The sequence below is a fragment of the Triticum urartu genome, chromosome 7, assembly GCF_003073215.2.
Source record: "Triticum urartu cultivar G1812 chromosome 7, Tu2.1, whole genome shotgun sequence".
In the NCBI taxonomy this organism is placed as follows: Eukaryota; Viridiplantae; Streptophyta; class Magnoliopsida; order Poales; family Poaceae; genus Triticum; species Triticum urartu.
The window spans coordinates 685,131,661-685,154,615 of NC_053028.1; the positions used below are offsets into that span (position 1 = coordinate 685,131,661).

Here is a 22,955-nt window from a genome sequence, read left to right on the forward strand (position 1 = left end):
CTTCATAATGTTTCATGAATTGATGGCTATTACCACTTGGTGCTTTTGATGGGAAAGGATCACGAGGAAAAAACACAAGATGTTAATTACTTTTTATGGGGATTCATGCCAGGCGCGAAATTATGTTGCTGCTCTTTCCCCTAAAGCTACCATGAAGAAGGGGGTTGGACCCTATCACCTAGGGGATACATTAAACTTAGCGTTGATGTATCTTTTGATCACGGTCTACTAGGTGGCTCAGCTGTTGTTTTTCTACGTGATGCTACTGGGATATTCATTGATGGTTAACTAGAAAATTGATTGTTGTGATGACGTCCTTATTGCAAAGGCTCTTGCACCGAGATTTAGTCTATACACGATGCAAAAGGCGGATGTTAATCGTCTTGTTATTAGTGTTGATAATTTGGATGTCACTTATACCATATAATGCCGGAACAAGAGTGGCATTTTTTGATGATTATTATTGTATAGCTTGTGATTCTCCTCCCATTTAATCTCGAGCATTGTAATAAGAAAGCTAATAAAGTTGCTCATAAACTCCCTAGGTTGACTAATAATTGGTTCGAGGAGCATTTGAGCGAAATTTTGCATATCTTTCAATTGATGATGTAACAGTTATTATGAATTAATAAAGTGGTTTGTTCTTAGAAAAAAAGATAATAGTCTTTAAAGACCATCTGCGCTGTCACCCGTTTTCCACCTCTCGCAGCCTACTTCCCTCTCACCCAACGGCGGAGCTATGTACGATGCTGCAGGGGTCATGGCCCCCCAGCTTTCATAAAAAATAGGAAGATTTTTTTCAGGGCTGCTTAGATTAGAGAAAATATAACCTTTAGCTCCACCAAACATACATATTTTGTGTTTGCCCCCCTCCCCCCTGAAAGTCTTGCCTAGCTCCGCCACTACTCACCGGAATGTTTAAAAAGGCTATTGCCGCGGCACCATCCTCCTGCACCCACCTTCCCCATCGAGCGCCAGCGTCGTCTTGCCTCGGCTCGACCCGGCCTCCCCATGCCATTGATACTGCTAGCGAGGCGGACCGCCAGTTCTTACCGACATCGAAGGGGACATCCTCGCCCAGTCCGCGTTTGCTTGCTCTCCTAATTGACGATGCACTGACATTACAAATTAATAAAGTGTCTTTTTAAAGAAGATAATTAGTCTTTAAATAGCACTCTCGCTATCACCTGTTTCCCCCCTCTCGCCGCCCATTTCCCTTTCGCCACACTGCATGCATCACTCTGATGCAGAAGTCGGGAGTAATCCTTTTTTTCTAAAAAAAACACCATTTGAAAAGCCCACTGCTACCGCACCTTTCTGCCGCACCCAACTTCTCCATCACTCGTCGCCTCGCCTCGCCCCGGCCCTCTAGTGCCGCCAAGACTGTTGGCGAGGCGGCCCGCCGGTTCTTACCAACACCGGAGGGGGCGTCCTCGCCCGGTCCGTGTTTGCTCGCTCCCCAGCACGCCCTCCGCCTCTGCTCCCCGCGACACCCACCTGGCCCCTAAACCCTAACCCTAAACCCTAAACCCACCTCATTGAACACTCTCGACGGCGACATCAACTAAACCTGATCACAATCTCTAGAGGGCATATTCCATAAGGGGCTGGCACGTGCGGGGCAACGAACGCACGCCCAAAGCCCCAAAGTGGCTAACAAGAATCGAGCGGTGGATCAGGACGGGAATGTCTCCCCCACGTTGGCGAAATGGGGAAAATGGACGGCAGCCTTTCCATCCCCATCTCCACCGCGGTCGGGTCAGTCTGAGCGAGTGAGGTCATCCGTGCGTCCCGTTGTCGTGCCGAGCCAGCCCGCCTCGCCGTCCTCGCGAAAAGTCCCTCTCCCACTCCTCAACCCCCCACTCCTCCTCCTCCTCCTCCTCCTCCCCCGCACCCGCCTCCGCTAACCCTAGCCGGCACCGGCCGTCGCCCCGGCGTCGAACGAAGTCAGCGGCCGGCGCAGATCCCGCCGCCCCCGCCCCCGCCCCCCGCCGCGGCGCGGGGAGGACGACGGTACGTGCGCCCTCCTCCCCGACCGATTTCCCCGTCCTGCCCCCTGCTGCCCCCGACAAACGCGCGGCGGGCCGATTCGTTGGGGTCTCCGGGCTACGGGGCGGGCACGCCGGGCGGCGATTGGCGGGGCCCGGCGGCCGTCCTCCGGCGCGTTCGATGTTTGGTGATTCGGGGTGGAGGTGCTCCGCTCCGTTGGGTAGGGTCGCCGTGGGCGTGTGGGGCGGATTGGTTTGGGGTTCTGGCGCTGGAGTGTGGCCTGGTCCGGTAGTCCGAGTAGGCCTTCATCTCGGGTAGTGGCCGTCTGATCTATTTATCCTTGACCTCTTTGTATGTGTCCTGTTCCTCAAATTGGTACAGAGCTTGCGCAGGAAGGCCAGCTAGTGGTCGATAAAACCAAGTCTCGCGCCGCATAAGGCGTTTGCCCATCCTTTTTGGGATGTTCGTTGGCGATTAGCGCCATAGAAAGGAAGGTCTCTGGTGATGTGGTAGTCCCACAGGTGGTGACCGTTGGGACTAGATAGGTTGCCTTGTTACCTATTCGCGCTAAAAGACAGGCGCGTGGTGGCGCGTAGATATAGCAACTTAGGCGCCGACGGGGTTTCTTGGTTACGTAGCCGGACATTCTCCATGTGCCGTGCCGTTACGGTTGGCTTGGCCACCTTTTGGTGCCGTTTAGTGTGTTGATGGATGCGTGAAGATGATTTTATCATGGAGGGGTAAGGTGTCGATCGTAGATAGAAGCCCCCATGTTATCGTGTGTCATATCATGGTGCCTCCAATCCAAAGAGAGGCACCAATTTCCCGCGATTTTCGCCATTCAAATGATTTCCTTTTCTTTTAAAGTTTTAATGTACCACCAATTTCCCGCGATTCAAATGATTTCTTTTCTTTTAAAGTTTTAATGTATGGACCACATACATCCTAGATGGGCTGTAGATTGACTAGGTACCAAAAATACTCCAGACAAATACACCCTATCAAATGTGCCCTAAGCCTATTTTGATGATCTTGACAGGACTTCCCCTGCCACAGAAAGGGTTGAATGGAGTTATAATAGGTCACAGAAAGCTGAAAAGAGTATGCAGTAGCAAGGCTAAACTGCTAAAGCCAAAAGCACGTATTAACTTAAACTGCTCCTCAGTTATTTCGACGAAAGCATACTTGGAAATATAGTCTCATAACATTATATCTGTCCTTTATGCATGCTCATTTGTTTTTGCAAAATTGTTGCAGGATGACATCAGCATTTCCTCATGTGGCCACAGAAACATTTATGCTTCTGTTTAGCTGTGCAATTGCCAATTGGACAGGTCTTTGTGAATTGAAGTAACATCGTTATGTCTTCTAGCGGGAGCTCGCGTTCTAGAACTAGAAGTGGCCTTGTCAGGGGAAACAATATCAGGGATCCCACCGACAATTCATCTGCTAGAACAAGAAGTCAGATTGCCAGGGGAAACAGCAACATGGATCCCAACAAGCTATCATGTTCTAAAACACGAAGTGGGCTTGTTAGGGTAAACAATATTGTGGATTCCAGTGAGGGTTCATCTTCTAAAGCACAAAGTGGGCTTGTTAAGGTAAACAACACCGTGGATTGCAATAATGGTCCTTCTTCTAGAACACGAAGTGGGCTTGTTAGGGCAAACAATATCGCGGATTCCAGCAAGGGTTCGTACTCTACAACACAAAGTGGGCTTGTTGGAGCAAACATTGCTATGGATTCCAATGATAGTTCAGGTTCTAAAGCACAAAGTGAACTTGTTAGAGGAAACATTGATGTGGATTCCAATGATGGTTCATGTTCTAAAACGCGAAGTGGGCTTGTTAGGGGAAACATTGTTATGGATTTCAATGAAGATTCATCTTCTAAAACGCGAAGTGGGCTTGTTAAAGGAAACTCTGCTATGGATACCCCCAAGGATTCATGTTTTAGAACACGAAGTGGGCGTGTTAGAAGACGCCCTGCTCATAAGGCATGCAAATCTCTAAATTCTTCCCTTTTTTGTTTGTTTTGGGTGCAACGTATTAGTGCGTGTATATATATATATATATATATAAAATCATCACTTCTCTTTTCCTTGCTAGGTAGAAAGCAAGGATGAACCAGTCATTAAGGGGTCACCTGATGAATGTGAAGCAGACAGTCCAGGGAAAAATAGATCAAATTGCAAGAGTGATCTGGTATGTTGTAATCATCTTTGCTTTTGTTGGTTTGCATCTGAACGCTATATCTAACTATAATTATATAATTATTCCACTAGGTGCAACTCAAGGATAGCCCAGACATTAAGGGGCCAGATGGAAGTTGCAAAGAAGACATACCAGTAAAGGATCGATTGAATTACAAGAGTGATCAGGTATTCCACGATGCATTTTTCCTCCTGCCTGCTCTATATAAATATAATACACTATGTCTGACTCATTCCATTACTAGGTTCAGAGCAAGGATGAACCAGTCATGAAGGGGCCTGATGGATGGTGGAAAGAAGAAAGCTCCAGCAAGACTGGATTAAGGCACACGACTGATCTGGTATGCTGCTGTACTATTTCCCTCTCTCGCTCCACTCTGTCTAAAACGGTAGAGCTAAGATATTATAACTGTCACTACTAGGTCCAAATCAAGGATGGTCTACTCAGTAAGGGGCAGTTGCCTGATGGATGGCAAAAAGAAGTCAGGCCAAGAAAGGACGGAACTAAGAGTGATCCAGTATGCTGCAATGATCCTTTTCTGCTTGCTTTTTATCTCTTTGAGCCTTGTCTATCTAAAATCTAAGCTATTTTAGCCAACCTAGTTCCATGTCAAATTGAAATAATGTATCACCAGCATCCATATCAAAATGTCATGTTGAACATTGTACTGCCAGCCTACTATAATATGGCTAAGATGTTATAATTGTCACTACTAGGTCCAAATCAAGGATGGGCTACTCAGTAAGGGGCAGTTGCCTGATGGATGGCGGAAAGAAGTCAGGCCAAGAAAGGACGGAACTAAGAGTGATCCAGTATGCTGCAATGATCCTTTTCTGCTTGCTCTTTATCTCTTTGAGCGTTGTCTATCTAAAATCTAAGCTATTTTAGCCAACCTAGTTTCATGTCAAATTGAAATAATGTATCACCAGCATCCATATCAAAATGTCATGTTGAACATTGTACTATTAGCTACTATAATGTGGCTGTGCTTTATTTTAATCGAAAGAACGGTAAGGAGAAAGACCTTAAGGCATAAACGTAGAGCCTGAGTCCACAAGATAGTATTTTCTCTTCATTCTCAACTCACTCTCCTTATATCATATTCAGCACCGACTCTTTCAGTCTTTCCTGCCTCCTAGCATGCTTTTACACTGCATCTATTACGTGATAGTCATTGTTACTGTAAAATATGCTTGAAGCCAGTAACTGATTACACTTTTAGTCCCATCATTTTCAAGGACTTTCAAGAAGTTGATTTTCTGAATAGGTTATTAGTATCTAACCGTGTTGATAGCAATTAGCTTTGGCCGCTTACTGAGCTGCCTTTTTAGCGTTCTGAAGATATACTCGAGTTTTCTTTGTTATAGAATGCCTCCCAAAAATCTATTTTTCCTTGACATTGTTTTGTGTACTTTTTGTTGAACCCCTTGTTTTACCTCTAATTCTTTTGATCTCTGCAGTACTACACTGACCCAGTCAGTGGTTATGAATTTCGCTCTCTGAAGGACGTGCAACGTTATATTGAATCAGGAGACATAAGTAAATGCAATGTTAGGCCAAAGAAGAGAACTGCCCAGGGTGCTTGTATTACACAGAATCAAGATTATGTGAGTTCCTCCTATTGTTTTCACTTTCTGTAGCTTGCATGTTTGTTCCATTAGAACATAGAAAGAATATAGGTGCTATATGTATGTAGGTATCGTAGTTACCATTCCTTGAACCAAGCTCCAGCTAATCCCTGGCAAGTTTGTTCCTCATCATGTGGCAATTCTAGGTTGTGCAGTGGGCACAACCAGCCACTTGTAAATTGCTCTTGTCCTGGTTGTTCTTTTGTAGAAAGTAGAAATGGTACTGCTGTTGTGCCGTTTGTGCAGAGAGCTGGGAGTTCCGATGCGCCCTGTGGCGTAGGTCATAGACGATCATAAAGCTCCGTTACTTTCTGAATTTTAATTTCATTAGATGGATCAGATACGAAACTTTAGGAGATGGGTTAAACAAAGATTTAAGTATATGAGCCACCTTTTCTTTTTCTGACTATTGTGTTAAAATCAGATAAGAGAACATGCAAGTGGTTTAGAACTTTAGATGACTGATATATCATAAAGCAGTTGGTCTCTGAAATTTAGTTTCATTAGATAGATCATGCATTAAACTTCAGGGGATAGGTTAAAGAAAAATCTCTTATATATGTGGCTTCCTTTTTCTTTTTCTGATGATTACAACTTATTAGATTATTTTATCAAATTCAGACAGGAACATCATCAGAATACGGAAGACCAGGTACTGCTGATAAGGCTATTCAATGTGAATTACTAACTGAAGAAGGGATCAGGCTACCGTGGGAAGAAATGCTCAAGACATATACTCAAAATACAATGTTACCAGTGTCTGAAGTCATGAAACTGATGCAAAAATATGCGGACAAGGTTGATCCCTCAGAACACAAGAGCGTGCAACCGGTCTCTCGACACCATGCTTCAAGGGGAAAGAGATCTGTTCAAAGAAAAGAACCAAATGCAGAGGTGAAAACCAAGAAGCGTAAAACCATGTCTAAAGAAAAGGTCGCCACACCTCTCACTCCCAGAGTGTCACCCCGCTTAGTTGCACGGAAGGTTAATCCTGAAGTTAACACTGAGCCTCAAGATGAGCCGACCATTGTAAATCTTGCCAATCAGGTAAAGCCTATTCAAGAAAAAACTGCGGATGTACGAAAAGTTAATCCTGAAGGAAACACTGAGCCTGAAGATGGACCTACCAGGGTAAGTCTTGTCAATCAGGTACAGCTTATTCAACAAAAAACTGTGGATGTGAGCCAGGCAGGCACTGTCATTCAAATGCAAACCAAGCATGGGAACACTGCCAATCAGTTACAGTCGAGGCAAACAGATGCTGCCGTTCCAGTACAGATCAACGAGGGCACTGTCAATCGGTCACAGCTGTGCCAACCAGACCCTGTCACCCAAATCCAAGCTGATACTGTCGTTCCAGTGCAGACCAATCATGTGGGCGCTGTCAGTCAGTTATGGTTGAGCCAGGCAGCCACTGCCAATCGAATACAGACCAATCAGGAGAGTACTGCCAGTCGGTTACAGTCGAACCAAGCAGAGAATGCCAATCACATGCATGGTATGCAGAAATACACTACCAACTACTCACAGCTGAGAAAAGCAGACACTACGCATCAGAAACAGACTAATCAGAAAAATACTGCCAGTCAGTTATGTTCGAGCCAAGAAAAGTCACCCTTTCAAAAGCAGACTGGACAGAAATACATTGCCAATTACTCTCAGTTACCACAAAGCCATGGAAGCACTGTGAATCACATGCAAACTAATCAGCAACACACTGCCAATCAGAATCAGTTACAGTCAAGCCAGGCAGACACAGCCAACGTTTTACGAGCTACAAAGGAATTCTTTGTGAATCACTCACTGCTGAGGCAAGCAGGCGCTGTGAACCACATGCAGAGTAACCAGGCGAACACCGGCATTCGATTACAAATAGGTCAAGCCGACACTGTGAAGCAAATGCAAACCGTGCAGGGAAATAGCTCTGATCGGTCACAGCTGGTCCAAGGTTTACCTGTTAATCAAACACAAACTATTCAGGAATACTTCACTAAGCACTCGCAGCCGAGCCCAGTAAATACTGTGAATCAAATGCAGATTAGCCAGGAAAACACCGCCAATCAACTACGATTCAGTCAAGCTAACTCTGTCAATAAGGCACAAACTATGCAGGAAAATACCACCAGTCGATCACAGCTGATCCAGGGTTTGACTGTCAACCAAATACAGGCTATTCGGGAAAACAATACCAGATACTTGCAGCCACGTTATGCTGAAAATCCTATCCAACAGTCTGGTTTCTCTTCGGCTCCTGAGTGGGGACATGGAGCACCTGCCACAGGCTTCTGGAACAATAATGTTGAACATCAGAAGTCGCCAGCTCCGATGCAAATAGACGCAGCACCTGTTGCAACCTCCTCAGCAAATGTTGAACCCCAGTATGCGCCTGCCCCAGAGCCTGTTTTGCCAACACATACTGCGGTGCCTGGAGGTGCTGACCCATCTGGGTTCGCCCTGCCATCATTTGGAAATTCCTGGTCAGACCCATGTATCGAGTTTGCGTTCAAGACCCTCACAGGCGACATCCCTGTTCTGGATCCAACTGTCGCGGACTACTTTCCTCTGCAGCAAGACTTGAATAAAGTCGCACCACCAGATTACTCCGCTCCCTCCGTTGACGATACTAGAAACCATAGACAACATGTCAACCAAGGCAGCCAGCACTCGGCCCCAAGGCCATCAAATAGGTTCTACAATGGTGGCTGGTTCCCTCCCCAGTGATGCCCCTGGAAGGCTGAATGGATGAACCGCTTGTGCTTGCAAAAAGGCTGATGTTCAGAGAGGAATGCCCAAGCGACCGAGCTCGAAGCAGTAGTCTTTGCGATACTTCTGTGATATATTTTGTGAAAGGGCTGTAGATTTTTCCAACTTTGTTAGACATTGTGTACATCCCACCGGATGCCTCTTGTCATAGGATCAGATTGGCTTCATAGACGCCATGCTGTTGTAGATGATCTAGCTGTGTTTTTGTTTTTCTTTCTTCCTGTGTAGTTGCCCGGTAAATCTCATTTGATGTATCATCAGGGCCAACTCGCTAACACACCGTTGCAAGCACCATAGTTTGACTATCTTTGCAAGTGTTTATGGTATGCGGATAATAAATGGCGGTCCGAATCGACAGCGTCTTTCCGCAAGTTCCTGGACCATTCTCTTGGATACAATTTGTGTTCATGGTTAGGAAGCAATACCATTGCCAGTATCTAATATTCCTTCACTAAAGTGCATTTTCATATGATGGATCGATGCCTGCGTGGGGCAGTTGTCCCTTGCTCATTGTTTTAGTGTCTTGAACACTTCATTTCGGTTCTAAAGTCACACATGTGAATGATACACCGTGAATTGGTGTCTTTGAAGTTCTGCTTCGTGTTCTAGTACGAATTAGTTCTTGATGATGCTCGACTCCTAGTTCCGATTCACAGCACACCTCCTGTTCAAAGCTCACCAGTTAAATTCTCAGCAGAAATAACCGAAATGATGGATGCTATGGACCACGATAACTATCGTGGCAGTCATACAAACTACAGAAAAATAGCACCATAAGTCAGTTAAAATCTTCAGTGCGATGACAAGCACACATATTGTGTCACAAAGCGGGCAGCAGTACATCACACATAACATGTACTTATAATAATTGTCATAAAAGGTCCACGATAACACAAAATGAGAAAGACATGGACACCTCTTGAGCACACTGAATCCAGTCGCGGCATCGACGGCTCAACGCACAAAGGGATCTGTCAGATCCAAATCACGAACGTGGCGGATATCCCAAATATCCCGAAGACATCTATCGTCCGTGAAGTGAAATTCAGCACCCCTTGATGCCCTGTTCTCTACCTGAAGCAACCTCCGCTGTTTCGCGATGAACTCCTCGTCGATGGTTTTCACCTGAAACGTCATCGACTCTAGCACTCTCGCGTTCAGTACGAAGAATGCGGCGAAGTTAACTTCCGGCAGAACCCCCCGATAGGATTCCAGTACTATTGTCTTGAGATGAGTATCAAGGCAATGTGATGTTTGCGACGCCAGTAATTCTTCGGCCCTTTCTTCCTTGGCATTGACCGGAAAAGAGCATTATACTCAGAAACAATTAACAAGTTCAAAAGTTAGAACAACCCAAGTATATCAAAGGCAATGCTGGACAATATGAATTGTCAATGAAGATTGCATTGTCACCTCATTCTGTATGTACAGCTTCTCCAGGCAGGGAAAGAGTCTCATGAAGTCGACAATCATATCCAAACTAAAAAAGCGCACTCTAAAAGCCAAGATCTTGACGTCGTCGGGCTATCAGCACCTACATGCTTTATGAAACGTGAAGCACAATATCAGGCCAACCGACATGCCATTAATTTCACTAAACAAAGCAAATGGAGCTCAGAAGTGCGTACCTCGACAATCCTGTCGAAGCTGAAACGATCGTTCTGAACGATGCAGAAGGTCTCCAGATTAGGCGCGTCGATCACCGATACTCGCAGGTCATCGCGTAGATTGAAATGGAGCAGCCTTTCAATTCTCGATTACGACTTCATCCAAGTTGGGCATGCCCATGGAGTTCCAACCAACTAGAGCGATAACGCCGATGCTTCTGATCCGAGGGGAGCTGATCCAGGCGCGACGGAGTCCGGAGATGTACCGAAGCAGCAAGCACTCCAGGGCGGGGCACCCGGCAATGAGGCTGCCCAGTGCGCCCTCCGAGATGACGGCCTTGACGAGTGCGAGGTGCTTGAGCTGGGGAAAATGAAGCGATTGGACGGCGTCACCGGGGGGGTGGCATAGTTCGATCCTGACAAGGCGGAGCGTGGCGGCGAACCGGGAGGCGGACGCCGGCAAGCGCGAGAGGATCCTGTTGGGTTGTTGAACTCGAGCTCCTCAAGGTTGTCGAGGGCGGGCGACCGGAGCCAGGATTCCAGCTTGCCGGCCTTGCGGCCGTTCCTCCAGGGCGCGCAGAGGCGGCGCCCCGGGCCCGTGTGGGCGGCGAGGATGCGCGAGACGAGGCGATCGAGATCGGAGTGGTGGGTTAGGATTGGGAGGAGGCCGCCGCAGTCGAGGTTGAGAGGGGCGGAGCGCCAGAGGTGGCGCCACCGGGACGCGAGGACCTGGGTGCGGGCGCCGTCCTTGGTGGGGAGGAGGGAGACGATCTCGCCCAGGACTGCGTCGGGGATCTGGCTGATGCGGTCCTCGGCGGCCCCTTCGTCTTCGTCTTCTCCCGCTCCGGGCTGCGGCCCTTGGTTGCCGGCGGCTCTGCCCCCTGCCGCCGCCTCGAGCAGCGCACGCTTCCTCTTCTTCCTGCCGGAACCAGGTCCGCGTCCGCCCGCCTCCGTCTCCATGGCCGTCGGGTAGCCTCGTCGGCGGCGGCAACCGCTAAATAGCCCGTGGAGGTGTCCATGTTGGCCTGGGCTCAGCCTGTGTGGTGGCCGGGTCGTGGGCCGTTTTCACGTGGTAGCAATGTGGCTCACCACAGCAAGTTTGACGTTTTTCTCAAAAAAAAAAGCAAGTGTGACGCAGTTGCTAAAAAAAAGCAAGTGTGACGCATTGCGCTAAAAAAAGCTAGTGTGGCACATTCTCTAAAAAACCAAAAAAAGAAAGATGCAATATAGTATGATCATGGTCTTCAGTTATTTTCTGTTTTGTCTCAAAAAACATTGTTTTCTGTTTCTACAAAAAATAGTTGCTTTCTTTTTTCCCTCAACAAAAAAAATAGTTTTTTTTAAGAAAGACATCAAAGGCATCTTAGATATGATAATAATCAAGGAAAACATCCAGTACCATGGAAAGACACCTGGACTAAAATGACCAGTAAAAAAAGAGAATTACATTAAAAACACACTAGCCTTCTTCCTCCAATTGATTGCGGCCCGCCGAAAACTGAAAATTACACTGAACCAACAGTAAGCGAAAGAGACACATGTAAACTTCCCTGCCATAATCGAGAAGCATTAACATACGCATCAAGGGCGTAGCCTCGCGATGTCCACGTCGACACAGGTACGACAAGAAAATCGGATGGAGCTAGCGAATGGGTTGGGCAGCAGCGCGAATAGTTTGACTTTTTAATCCCACACGCATCCTCTCTCCTTCTTTCCACCCACCTGCTAGGGTTTCCGTCGTCCCGGCCACCGCCGCCGCCGGCGGCGCCCGGCGCCGCCATCATCCCGGCTCAAAGGTCAGTACCGCCGCTATCTATCTTGCTCACGCTTGTAGCTTCACCATCTCCCTCCCTTTGAATCAGACTCTGCCTCCTCTTTCCCCCTTCCCCACAGCCTAATGTTCCCTCTGCCTCCATCCCCACGCTTGCAGCGGCGACCCAAGGAGGAGCTCCGGACTCGGCTGGAGGAGCTCGAGCAGCGGTGGTGGTCCACAACGCCATCAACGTCTTCCTCGGCAGACCAACGTAGGCCGTACAGACGTCCGGCTCCGTCCTGCTCTAGTGGCGCCGCCTGTCCACCCAACGAACAAGAGAGGATTAAGGAGGAGATGCACGACGGAGGTGCACACGCTCTTCCCTGTGGGATGACGGTGGTGTTCTTGCTCTAACCAAATTCCACCCCCTCGATCCCAAGTCAGATTCAGGTTCGCTTTTCATCAGTCAGATGACAAATATTCCTGTTTGGTTGACGGTGGTGATCAAGGGGTGGAATTAGTTCATGCGTACAATTTATTAGCACAGCACCACACCAGAGTACTTATGGCGACGATGATGACGAAGCAAGCTGACTTCTACTTCCGGCATACTGTTGGCTGATGCTTCGTACAGCAGCAATGCGTACTCGACCTCCGATTCGAATTTTGATCATTGCACAGAGCTGGCTCCAATAACTTGGATACTCACGAACACAATAGCCTCTGCCGATCGTTTTTGTGGCCGGCCATAAACGCTATGGGCGCAAACAAAATCAATTGGACACAATAGCCTCTGCCACAGGTGCTTGCTGTTTGCTTTATTACTAAATTCATTCATGGTATGCAGGGTACATGCATATATGAATCCATACTTGGATGGTTGGACTGTTGACAGAATAGGTTTGTATGTGAAAATAACATTAAGCATTAGAGCATTATACTTATTCAGATTTGGTCAGAACATACATATACCAGCTAGGCCAATTGCTTTCTTCATGCTACTGTTAGCACGAACTGATGTAGCAATATTCTAAAGGAATGTAAGAAGTGTCTTGCTTGACATCCTCTTTTTGTTACAAGGAAAAGTGGTTATTGATGTAAACTTGGCATCAAGACTATTTAAGTATATTTAGTTCAGGGGATGTTAAATATATTGCTATTTGTGATTTAAGTACAGTATCTTTTTTGCTAAGGTTCTCTTTGTGGTTTTTCATGTAGCAATGGCATGGTTCATTAAATCTTTGGCACACAATGAAGTGTTTAGGAAACTCGATCCAGTAAAGCGGAGTGTTAATTTATCTAAATACGTCCAGTAAGTTCATGATGTAGCAAAACTTACATGGTAATGCCCAATCTTTTGCATTGCATATGTTAGATAAGGAGACTCACGTAATATGAAGGAAATTACACCATAAAGTTTGTCATGATAGTATACTTTATCAGCATTATTTTCATATATACATTATTATATGCTAGACATTTTTGTTCAGCTAACTGAGAAAAACATCAACTGAGAAGACTACATAACTCAATAGTTAATCCAGTGTTTATCCAACAGAAAAAATAGGCCACCTGTAGAAGTAGACTCGTTACAAAATCTTTCCAATAATCTGACAAGTACATCATGTATCTAACTCGGCCAAGTAAATTACACACTCATATCTTGGGTTTTAGGTACATTTATGTTTAAAATCGAGGCAACAATAGCTAAACCAGTATTTAATCTCTTTTATCAAATTGTGCAGAAGCATTCTATATAGGTTTATCTGTACCATAGCTGATATCTTAAAGTGAGTAGCTTGAACTACATCACTTGTAAAGACTCCCTAAATTATAGACATATCCAAAACAAACTGCAGTACTCCTTCCTTCCCTATAGTATTTTATAAGTATATAGTATCATAAATGCTTCTTACTATTTTGGTTACCGATTTAATCAATTCGTTTGATGTGCTTTAGTAATAGCTGAAAGTTTTGGTGTCACCTCTATTGTAAGGGGAGAAAGAACTATAGGTCAAAGCCTCCTCATATCTGATGCTGATATATTTAGCTTTAGAATTATGGATTTAGATGTCTTCCTGATTCCCCTCCTCTTTCATTGCCCTACTTTTAGAGCTTCTCTTCTTTGTTTGTGCAGATTTTGTTTCTCTATGTCTTCCTGATTCCCCCCTATTTCAGTGCTCTACTTTTAGAGCTTCTCTTCTTTGTTTGTGCAGATTTTGTTTCTCTATGCCTACAAGACGATCGCAGAAAATCCAAGAAGATTGACACGAGTGACCCCGGACCCGGAGGCTGTACCAATCATGTTTATAGCACTACAAACTTGGAATACGTCCAGTATTTATTATCTTGGTAATTCATTGCATATGAAGAAAGGACAACCGTTCATGGGTATGTATGCCCTCATCTATTTCAGGCCACATGATACGACATATGCCTTTAGAAACATTTGTTAAATATCCATTGGGATTACCAATTTGGTCTTTAATCCCAGAATTGGATATTTTTAACAGTTTTGTTATGGTCTTTTCCATTGCAGACCCATCCCAAGAGGTATCGATCTGCAGAAACTTACATCTAGGTGTTTGTCCTGAACATATATGCATAGGAGGTGATGGTTACATTTAAGGTAGAGAGATTCTTAGAGCTATGCACTTGTTCACAAAAGCTGAGAAAAGTCAGGCGATATTCTCTATCTTGTCACAGCTGTGATGATTTTGCTTAGGAATTTTTTGTTAATTGACATACATTTTTGTTAATTCATAGGCACTTTTGTATGTTGTTCATTATGATAATTTTGCTTAGGAAGTTTGGAATGAAAGTTCTGGCACTTTCAATATTCACTGTATTCGTAATCGGAAAGTATTTAGTCTACACGTACTGTTCATGTTCATGGTGATACTATATTGTAAATATTAGTGCTTAGTTCATGTCCTTGATGAACTTTTTTGAATTTTTGCTCCTGGTGGTGGTCGAGCTCATCTGGTGGTGGTTGTTGCCGCTCCTTCTCTCCACGGCGTAGACCTTGTCGTCAAGCTCATCTTCTATCCTAAGGTGTGTGTTGTCTTCCTCTTTGTTGTAGTTACTTCCACATTATTAAGCTCATCTTCTATCCTAAGGTGTGTGTTGTCTTCCTCTCTGTTGTAGTTACTTCCACATTATTATATGATCTAAGGCACACATGATATATTGAACGTCATGAAGTCGGATTTATTTCCATTTCTTCAGTTTGTGACACAAAGTTCCGTCCACTAATTGGAAAGATTATTTCTTGACTGTTGTTCTCTGGAGCTCATTATTTTAGTCCTTTTCTCTTAGATTTTGACTAATCTGGCCGCTCTGGTGCTCCACTTTCTTATTTGCAGGTGATGATCTTTCTGCAAGTTGCTGCCTGGGTTTATAGGTTGGTGATTCTTCTATCCCTTGATCTTCTTCTGTGCATGTGTCATATGTGCTTACATCTATGTTGGGTGCGGCTGCAGTCCCGTTCGTTTCTTTACAAGACACAGATGACAGAAGTGCCGCAATGGGACCAGGTCGTTACCTTTTTCCGTCTCTGTCCACATGTATCCATACAATTGTATGTTCGTCGTTTGCCCACTTATATGTGTATATATGCTTCTTTCTAACAATGGTCGTTTGGATGCATATGCGCATATTGCCATTTTTTGTGAAGTATGTAGTTATAACCACTGGTTATTCCTTGTAATATCCAAATGGTATAAGAGATTTTGTTAGTGCACCATTAGCATATTCTTTGTTACTGGATCACTTTAGAGTTTAGACCAAATATTATTGACAAAATGTTACTTTGGTTTTTGTTCTAGAGCACTTTGCATAATGTCTGAACTAATAGGAGATTTGTTTTACGAAAGAGTTCAAATTAGGATGAAGAGGTGTTCTTCCATGGTGGCCAAAGGTGAGGCGCTTCTCCGGCCAGATCCATGGCCACCATGTTGCCATCGACGTCCACCGTCCTTGACAGATCGATCGAGCGTGCATCATTGAGCTGCATGGCTTCCCCCATCACTGAGCTGCATGGCTTCCCCATCTCCCAGTTATCAGAGGATGTCATGTAACCTTTAAGAATACATTCTCTAAGCGTGTTGATTTTGCACATCTATATCTTAAAGTTTTACATACTTGCACGTACCAGTACTAAATATGCATGTATTTTGAGTGTGATGGAATAACACACCTTGGTACAAACAAGAAATTGGAAAGGGCACTTCCCAACCTGGCACCGCCCCAACTTCGTCTCAGGCGGCGCCACCGGGTGGCGCCCCAACAACTAGTAGGCTTTAAAGACCGCAATAGCCACTTGCCGTTTGAGACAAGATCTAGAAATTGTTGAAGAAACATCAGCTGGCCCATCACTCTCTGTGAAGTACAAGCTTACAATAATATCAAATGCCTTGATAACATTCTTCGAGCCAGAACCAGGTCTGGGTCCGCCCGCCTCCCTCTCCATGGTTGTTGATATGTGCAGGAAGGGGAGAAGACAAGGGTAGCCTCGGCGGCGGCGGGCATAGCCTCGGCGGCGGCGGCAACCGCTGAAGTTGTTTCACCGGTTGCTCGCCAGCATGTTATGAATTGGTGTATTATGGGCTTGGAAGTTGCTTCAAGGCCATGGCAGGCTTTGGTTACAAATCTTTATAGGACAAGTACATTACCATGGTTGAGCGGAGCTAATACCCTCGACAAATCTTTATAGGACAAGAACGCGATTTGAGGTTCATCATGGTCGTATGGCTTCCTTCTGCCTCGGCACGTGGAGTGGGGACGAACCATTCAGTACTAGGTTTCCTGACTCTTTGTGATTTTGGAGGAGCCCAAGGCTTAAGTCTCCCATGTATGGGGCGCAGGGGCGGAGCCAGGGGGGACGAGCAGGGGCCTGGCCCCCCCCCAATGATCGACAATTTTAGTAGCAGCGATGAGTAATTACCAACGAGATTAGATCAATATATGTACTCAGCCCCCTCTATACTCGAATCCTGGCTCCGCCACTGATGGGGCGGGGGCAGATGACCGCTCGTTTTAAGCTTCGTTGGACTTGGCGGAAGGGGATGAGTTGGTCAGAACTGGCAGGGATAAACATCTTCGGCGGCTAGGATGCAACTAGTTGGAAACTCGAGACCATTTATCTACGAGCTCCTTGTACAAAGAGATTTTCAAGAAGTTTGGGTTTTGTGACAGTATGAATATTTGGAAAGCGTGTATCCAGCTAAAATCATAATTTTTCTCTAGCAGATTGCTAGAGATCGCATCCTAGTGGGAATCAAGTCCTTATGCGGCATCGGCCGACCGATGGAAAGTGTGTGTGGTGTGGTCGGGATGAAACCTACGATCACATTTTATTTCGATGTGTTGTGGCTTAGTTTGTGTGGAGTGCGGTTCAGGAAGCAACTGGTGCTATTTAAAAGTCGACTGACTTTACTGACTTCGACACTCTTGTTATGGAAACCTAGGGCAGTGATCACAAATTAGCAACGAAAGCGTTTGCCGCACTTTCTTGGACGGCGATGGAAAGCTATGTACAGCCTGTTAGGCTATTATATGGGCTCGGGCATGCACTACATTTACAAGCCTGGGGCTGGACCTCTTTAAGTTGATAAATACTGGAAAAAAATAACTGGATGTACAACTAATTTTTGGGCCATGCCTGGGGCTATAGCCCCAGTTGCCCCAGGCCCAATTCCGCCCCCGTTCTTGGTTCTTATGAACTGTTAGGAGCAAAACACCTTCTCAGGGGATAGATTTTAGGGAGCTCCTATGCGCCGCATTTTGCGGCGAGTAGCCGCACGACGCACAGAGGCAGCTAACTGGGCCGGCCCAACAGCGGAAGTGCATGTGGAAAATCCAAAAAATAAAGCGCTATGTCGGGTTCGAACACAAGACAACACAGACTAAGTGCGGGCTGATCACCAGGGCAGCTGAAGAGAGTTGTTGTTCAACATCTAGTATTATTAGATCGAACGTCTGCTGAAAATTCAAACACGATTTTTTTGGAGGAAGTAAATACTTTTTGAAAAGCGAAATATGCAAAAAAGAAAAATCAAACAAAATTTTAGAAATCTGAACATTCTGCCATTTTTTGATTTTTTTTGAAAATGTAAAATATTTTTTGGAATTCAGAATAAAATAAGAAACACAGACATTTTTTAAACTCCAAATATTTTTGAAAACATGAACATTTTTTGAAGTATGTGAACAAAATTATAAAATACAAACATTTTTGAATCTATGAACAATTTTTAAAAACACGAACAATTTTTTGAAAAAGCTAGCAATTTTATGAATTTTTTTTGAAAATACGAACATTTTTTACATCCACGAACATTTTTTAATTTGTGATTTTTTTTGAGAATGGGAACATTTTTTCAATTCTCGATCATTTTTTGTTAAGCGCAAACTTTTTTTGAATCTGTGAACGTATTTGGATGGGAAAAGTTTTCTGAAACTCCGAACAATTTAGAAAAAGAAGTTATTTTTTGAATTTCGAAAAAATATTTGAAATTCTCAAACCTATTTTGAAGAAAAAAGGAAAAAAGAAAATAAAACAGATAAAACGGAAAAGAAAAAGTAAAAAAGAAATAGAAACAGAAAAGGAAAATAAATAACCAAAATAGATAAAAACCGGCTGGGAAACTTCTAGAAAGGTCCCAAAACTGGCACTGCCTACAGCAGGAGATGGGCCGGCCCAGTTGATGGCACTACTGTGCGATCGCTCGACTATTTGACGCAAAGGGCGTCAAATAGGGTTTTCCTAGATTTCAACCATCCAGGTGATCTTATCTACAATATGCTCTCTCTCTTTTTACAATTTTGGAGGGCATTAGAGTGACGCGGGGAGTTACCACCACTTGATCGGTTCCTCGCCAGTATGCGCACAAGGGTGGCAGCCTTGTGAAGGGCATGCTTCAGGGTGACATTGGCTAGGGGAGCCTTGGGGAACGAGATACCTCTACTTGTGTTTTGCTGCTCAGTACCTTGTATTGTTCTACATCGCTACGTCACTGTTTGGTCTTCGTGACCTTGTATCAAACCATTGCATTCCTTGTCTACATGCGCTGCGCTACGTCGCATGTGTTTGGCCCTTTGACCTTTTATCAAACCTTTGTCTCAAACCTAAGGGCTTCATCTTAATGTTGGGAAACATCCTTCTCTTCTAAAAAAACGATAGGGTCCCCAAGCCCGTGAAGCAGCCTCGAGGCGCCAGTGTCGAGCCCCTGCAGGAGCCGACCACCACCATGCCCGCCATGTTCAAATCCATGGTCCGCCGCCGTGACGAGCCGGAGACGGTGTTCGACGGCCTCGTCTGGGTGACATTACCTAGGGTTTTAGCCGTCCATCTTTATTTGTGTACTTCTTTTTCTAGTACTATCATGCTCTGAATTTTGGCACCAACTACTCATAATTGTTTTTTTACGTAAAGATCAGATCTATCATAAAGATTCACCGAAAGTACAAAATACATCAAACATAATAAAAATTACATCGAGGTCCATGGACCACCGAACAACCATTGCCGCCGCCAGAACGAGCCGCCGATACGCTGCTGTTGCCGCTCCCGTACTAGAGCCGGCCTGACCTTGTTGATGACAGCCAAGAAGTCTTCATGCATGTACTCCCTAAAGACAGCGTTCTGGAGCCACAGTCGTCGTCGTTCAATCCTCGAATTGATCTAAAGAATTAGACATTAAATATGGCCGCTGCATACGTACGGCGAGAAACCTTAACCTTAGCTCGGCCTTATCCGTCCTAGTGGACAAACTTGAGGATGATCGGAGCCCAGAAGATCGACTCGAAGAAGAAGTGTCGCTATTCGTCTAAACGCCGCCCTGCGAGAACTAGAACCCTACCTATTTACTAGCCTGGGACAAGGCACCAGAAGTCCCCTCTCCGCTACCAGCCGCCGGAGCAGCAGGCAGAGGGAGGCAAGTTCACGGGCTAGCCAGTGGAGATCGAGGGAAGGAAGGCTTTCCCAGGAGCAGAAAGATTAAATACTCATAATTGTTTATGTTTAACTAATAAGAAAAGAAAAGAAAGGAACTCTGATTTGTTTTGGAGGGAGCTATACTGAATTGTTCTTTTTTCTGGTTTGCTATTTTTCAATCGACCAACAAATTAGTCAAATATCAATTGACACTAAGCATCATCGATCTGTATTCTGGAGTAAAAATCCATGCAAGATTTGTCTTTTCAGAGTTTTGCTTTGAAAACAAAAACACTATAATTTATTTCACTAGATGATCAATTTTTTATAATCCAGTGTACTCTTTTTTAATGTACGAATAATTTTTTTAAATCGTAAATTATAGTGTTTACCTTTTTATCCATGATTCTGCTCTAATTTAGCCATTGATAGGATAGAGATAGAGATCCAAGGATATTTAATACGTGAAAAAAATTAACTAAGAACTCAATAACAAGATAATAGTCGATCGAGTACACTTGTTTAAAAACCGAACATTGTAGTATTTGTATACCACACAAAACATATCGCAAAAAGCAAGCCGACGAACGAAAGGAAAGTCTACAAATATGTTGAAGCAAAGCTATACATCGTCTAGCTAGCACTACTTCAACGAAGGGAACTCGTTGATGTCATATAGGCTTGGTGGCGACGGCGGAGCAGCCGGTTGGGGAGCCGGCGGCGCCTCCACGACTTGTGCAGGGGCCGCGGCCGCCGGGTAACGCGACATGTTGCGCTGCTGCCTCTTTGGAACTTCGAACCTACCCGGCATGTCGGGTTGCTGGCTCTTGTCACCACCAGAAACTCCATTGTTTGCCTTCGCTCTTGCCTCCGCCTCGGCCCTGGCCTTGAACTTGGTCTGTCTCTCCAGCTGGTTTTTCCTGATTACGTAATCCCGTGCGGTAGGGTATGCCTGGGCCAATAGATCCTTGGTAAGACTGGCAGCCGGCGCCGCCGTCTTCTTGTGCTTGGCCGCCGGCGCGTCTTGTTTGGCATGGGCGTCGTCGAGGTCGATCACGAGTTTGTCGCCCGGATCGTTGCTGTCGAGGAGCGCGAAGAGGTTGACGCTGGGCTTCAGTCCCGCCATGTCGATGGATCGAGCGAGGACTTTCTCGTTGCTTGTTGATGTGCGATTCGTGACTTGGAGGCTGCGCAGGAGGCTTGCATATATATAGATAGCTTGATTGACGCGCTCGTATAATCCGAGTCCAATTAGATAGTTGCTTCATTACGGGAAGAGCTAGGGCTGGGTCCGCACATTGTACGAAGTGGAGATGGAGAAGGACTAGGACACAATCCTCCGACTTGGTTGCAACAGTCCGGCCGGGCTTCAACTTCCGGTGTACGTGCAATTTTTTGTTAGGAATCATGCCTGGAAACTCTCTTTTTTCAAATGTTCTACGCCCCACTAGCCAGGCACTGTTCTTTAGGTCTTCGATTTGACGGATAAAATATGTATAATATGCCACAAAAATTATATAGTTAGAAACTTTATTTGATGACAAATCTAAAGACATATTTTTTAAAATTATAATACATATTTCCTTATCATTTGTTAAAATGAAGAGCTAAAAACTTGTGCTTGACTTATAAACTTACCGGAGGGAGTATTCTATGAAACCACTAAAAATCCGACGTCAGATTTTTAGTGGTCATGGAGCGAATCCGTGGACAACTATCAGATGATCTGCATGGATCTCAATGCAATGCCTAATGCCACATCATAAAAAACATTTGATTTGGGGCGAACGAAGCGGCCTTATCCACCTGACCCCCGCAACCCCTCTTGAACTCGTGTTCCCCCTCCACCCCATTTCCTCCTCCCATCCCGCCTGACCCACACAACACATCTCGCACTCGTATCGACAAGGATCAAGTCCTTAAGACACATGGCGCGGCTGATGGTAAGTGTGTGTGGTATGGTCAGGATGAACCCTGCGACCACATTTTGTGTAGATGTGTGATGGCTTAGTTTGTGGAGTTTGGTTCGGGACTTGAACAGTGCTACTTGGAAGCCATCCGACTTCTTGCTATGGGAACCTAGGTTGGTGATCCCAAATTAGCATGGAAAGCGTTCACCGCACTTTCTTGGTCCTTATCGACTGCCAGGAACAAAACATTGTTTGAAGGGATAGATTTCAACCATCCATCTGACCTTATCTACAAAATGCTTTCTCTTTTAAAACTTCGGAGGCTGCTGGGGAGACATTGAGAGTTACCACCGCTTGATCGGTTCCTCGCCTGCATGTGCGCAAGGGCGGCAGCCTTGCGAACCGCGATGCTTCAGGATGACATTGTTTAGGGAGCCTTTGTGGACCAGATGCCTCTACTTGTGTTTTGCTTCTTACATTAGTAGAAAAAGGGTCAAACGTGAAGCACATTAGTGCCGGTTTGATTTAGGCCCGGTACTAATGGTACCATTAGTGCCGGTTCGAACGGATTTGCATTAATGCCGGTTCGTGTTGAACCTTTGGCAGGCTGGCGTCAGGCCGGGGCCCCACGATCACCTTTAGTACCGGTTCCTGGCACGAACCGGTACTAAAGGTCGCACGAACCGGTACTAAAGGTCGCACGAACCGGTACTAAAGGGGTCTGACCTATAGTATCGGTTTGTGACACAAACCGGCACTATAGGGCAATTTTCAAACCCTACCCCCCCCCCCCACCCGTGTGCGCCATTTCAGTTCTGAAAAAATCAAAAGAAAATGATAAAAACTTCAAAAAATAAAATCCTTCGAGAGGTAGTTATATTACTACATCTACTAGTTAGGAAAATTTGAAAACTACAATTTGGACATGTTTTGCAAAAAGTGTAGTGAAAATGTAAAACGGCTATAACTTTTGCATACGATGTCGAAAAAAAATATATAATATATCAAAAAATTCAGCACGAAAATCCGCATCCGTTGGAGACCGCCTACGGCCTGTTTGGAATTTTTTAGAATCCTCAAATTCCAAAAGGAAAAAAAATATGGTCAAATTTCAGTTTTTTTAAAAAAAATTGGTTAAATCTGGTCAAACTAATT

General features: G+C 45.1%; 2 protein-coding genes and 1 long non-coding RNA gene across 13 annotated transcripts; 2 read left to right on the forward strand and 1 right to left on the reverse strand.

The window, feature by feature from the left end:
- The first annotated feature begins 1,764 nt into the window (after positions 1-1,764).
- LOC125523833 lies at positions 1,765-8,899 on the forward strand. 5 transcript variants are annotated; one of them, XM_048688902.1, is made up of 10 exons: positions 1,766-2,013; positions 3,029-3,130; positions 3,247-3,986; positions 4,099-4,194; positions 4,275-4,370; positions 4,448-4,543; positions 4,625-4,720; positions 4,920-5,015; positions 5,664-5,810; positions 6,453-8,899. In XM_048688902.1, exons 3-10 carry the CDS (start codon positions 3,351-3,353, stop codon positions 8,550-8,552), a joined length of 3,363 nt encoding a protein of 1,120 aa, XP_048544859.1. In that variant the 5' UTR covers positions 1,766-2,013; positions 3,029-3,130; positions 3,247-3,350; the 3' UTR covers positions 8,553-8,899. The 5 variants fall into 5 exon arrangements, with proteins under 5 accessions (XP_048544861.1, XP_048544859.1, XP_048544858.1 ...); XM_048688901.1 differs by having other exon boundaries at positions 3,029-3,126; XM_048688903.1 differs by lacking the exon at positions 3,029-3,130 and having other exon boundaries at positions 4,454-4,543.
- Positions 8,900-9,350: 451 nt separating this feature from the next.
- Positions 9,351-11,260, reverse strand: LOC125522183 (F-box/LRR-repeat protein 25-like). The gene is made up of 2 exons (XM_048687270.1): positions 10,223-11,260; positions 9,351-10,135 (listed from the first exon to the last, which is right to left on the reverse strand). Exon 1 carries the CDS (start codon positions 11,159-11,161, stop codon positions 10,397-10,399), a length of 765 nt encoding a protein of 254 aa, XP_048543227.1. The 5' UTR covers positions 11,162-11,260; the 3' UTR covers positions 9,351-10,135; positions 10,223-10,396.
- Positions 11,261-11,840: 580 nt separating this feature from the next.
- LOC125520252 lies at positions 11,841-16,119 on the forward strand. Of its 7 annotated transcripts, none has more exons than XR_007288582.1 (7): positions 11,841-11,997; positions 12,132-13,296; positions 14,171-14,345; positions 14,494-15,008; positions 15,320-15,357; positions 15,437-15,490; positions 15,830-16,119. It is a non-coding gene; the product is annotated as an uncharacterized LOC125520252 (long non-coding RNA). The 7 variants fall into 7 exon arrangements; XR_007288580.1 differs by having other exon boundaries at positions 12,132-12,854; positions 13,173-14,345; XR_007288584.1 differs by having other exon boundaries at positions 12,132-12,854.
- The last annotated feature ends 6,836 nt before the right edge of the window (positions 16,120-22,955 follow it).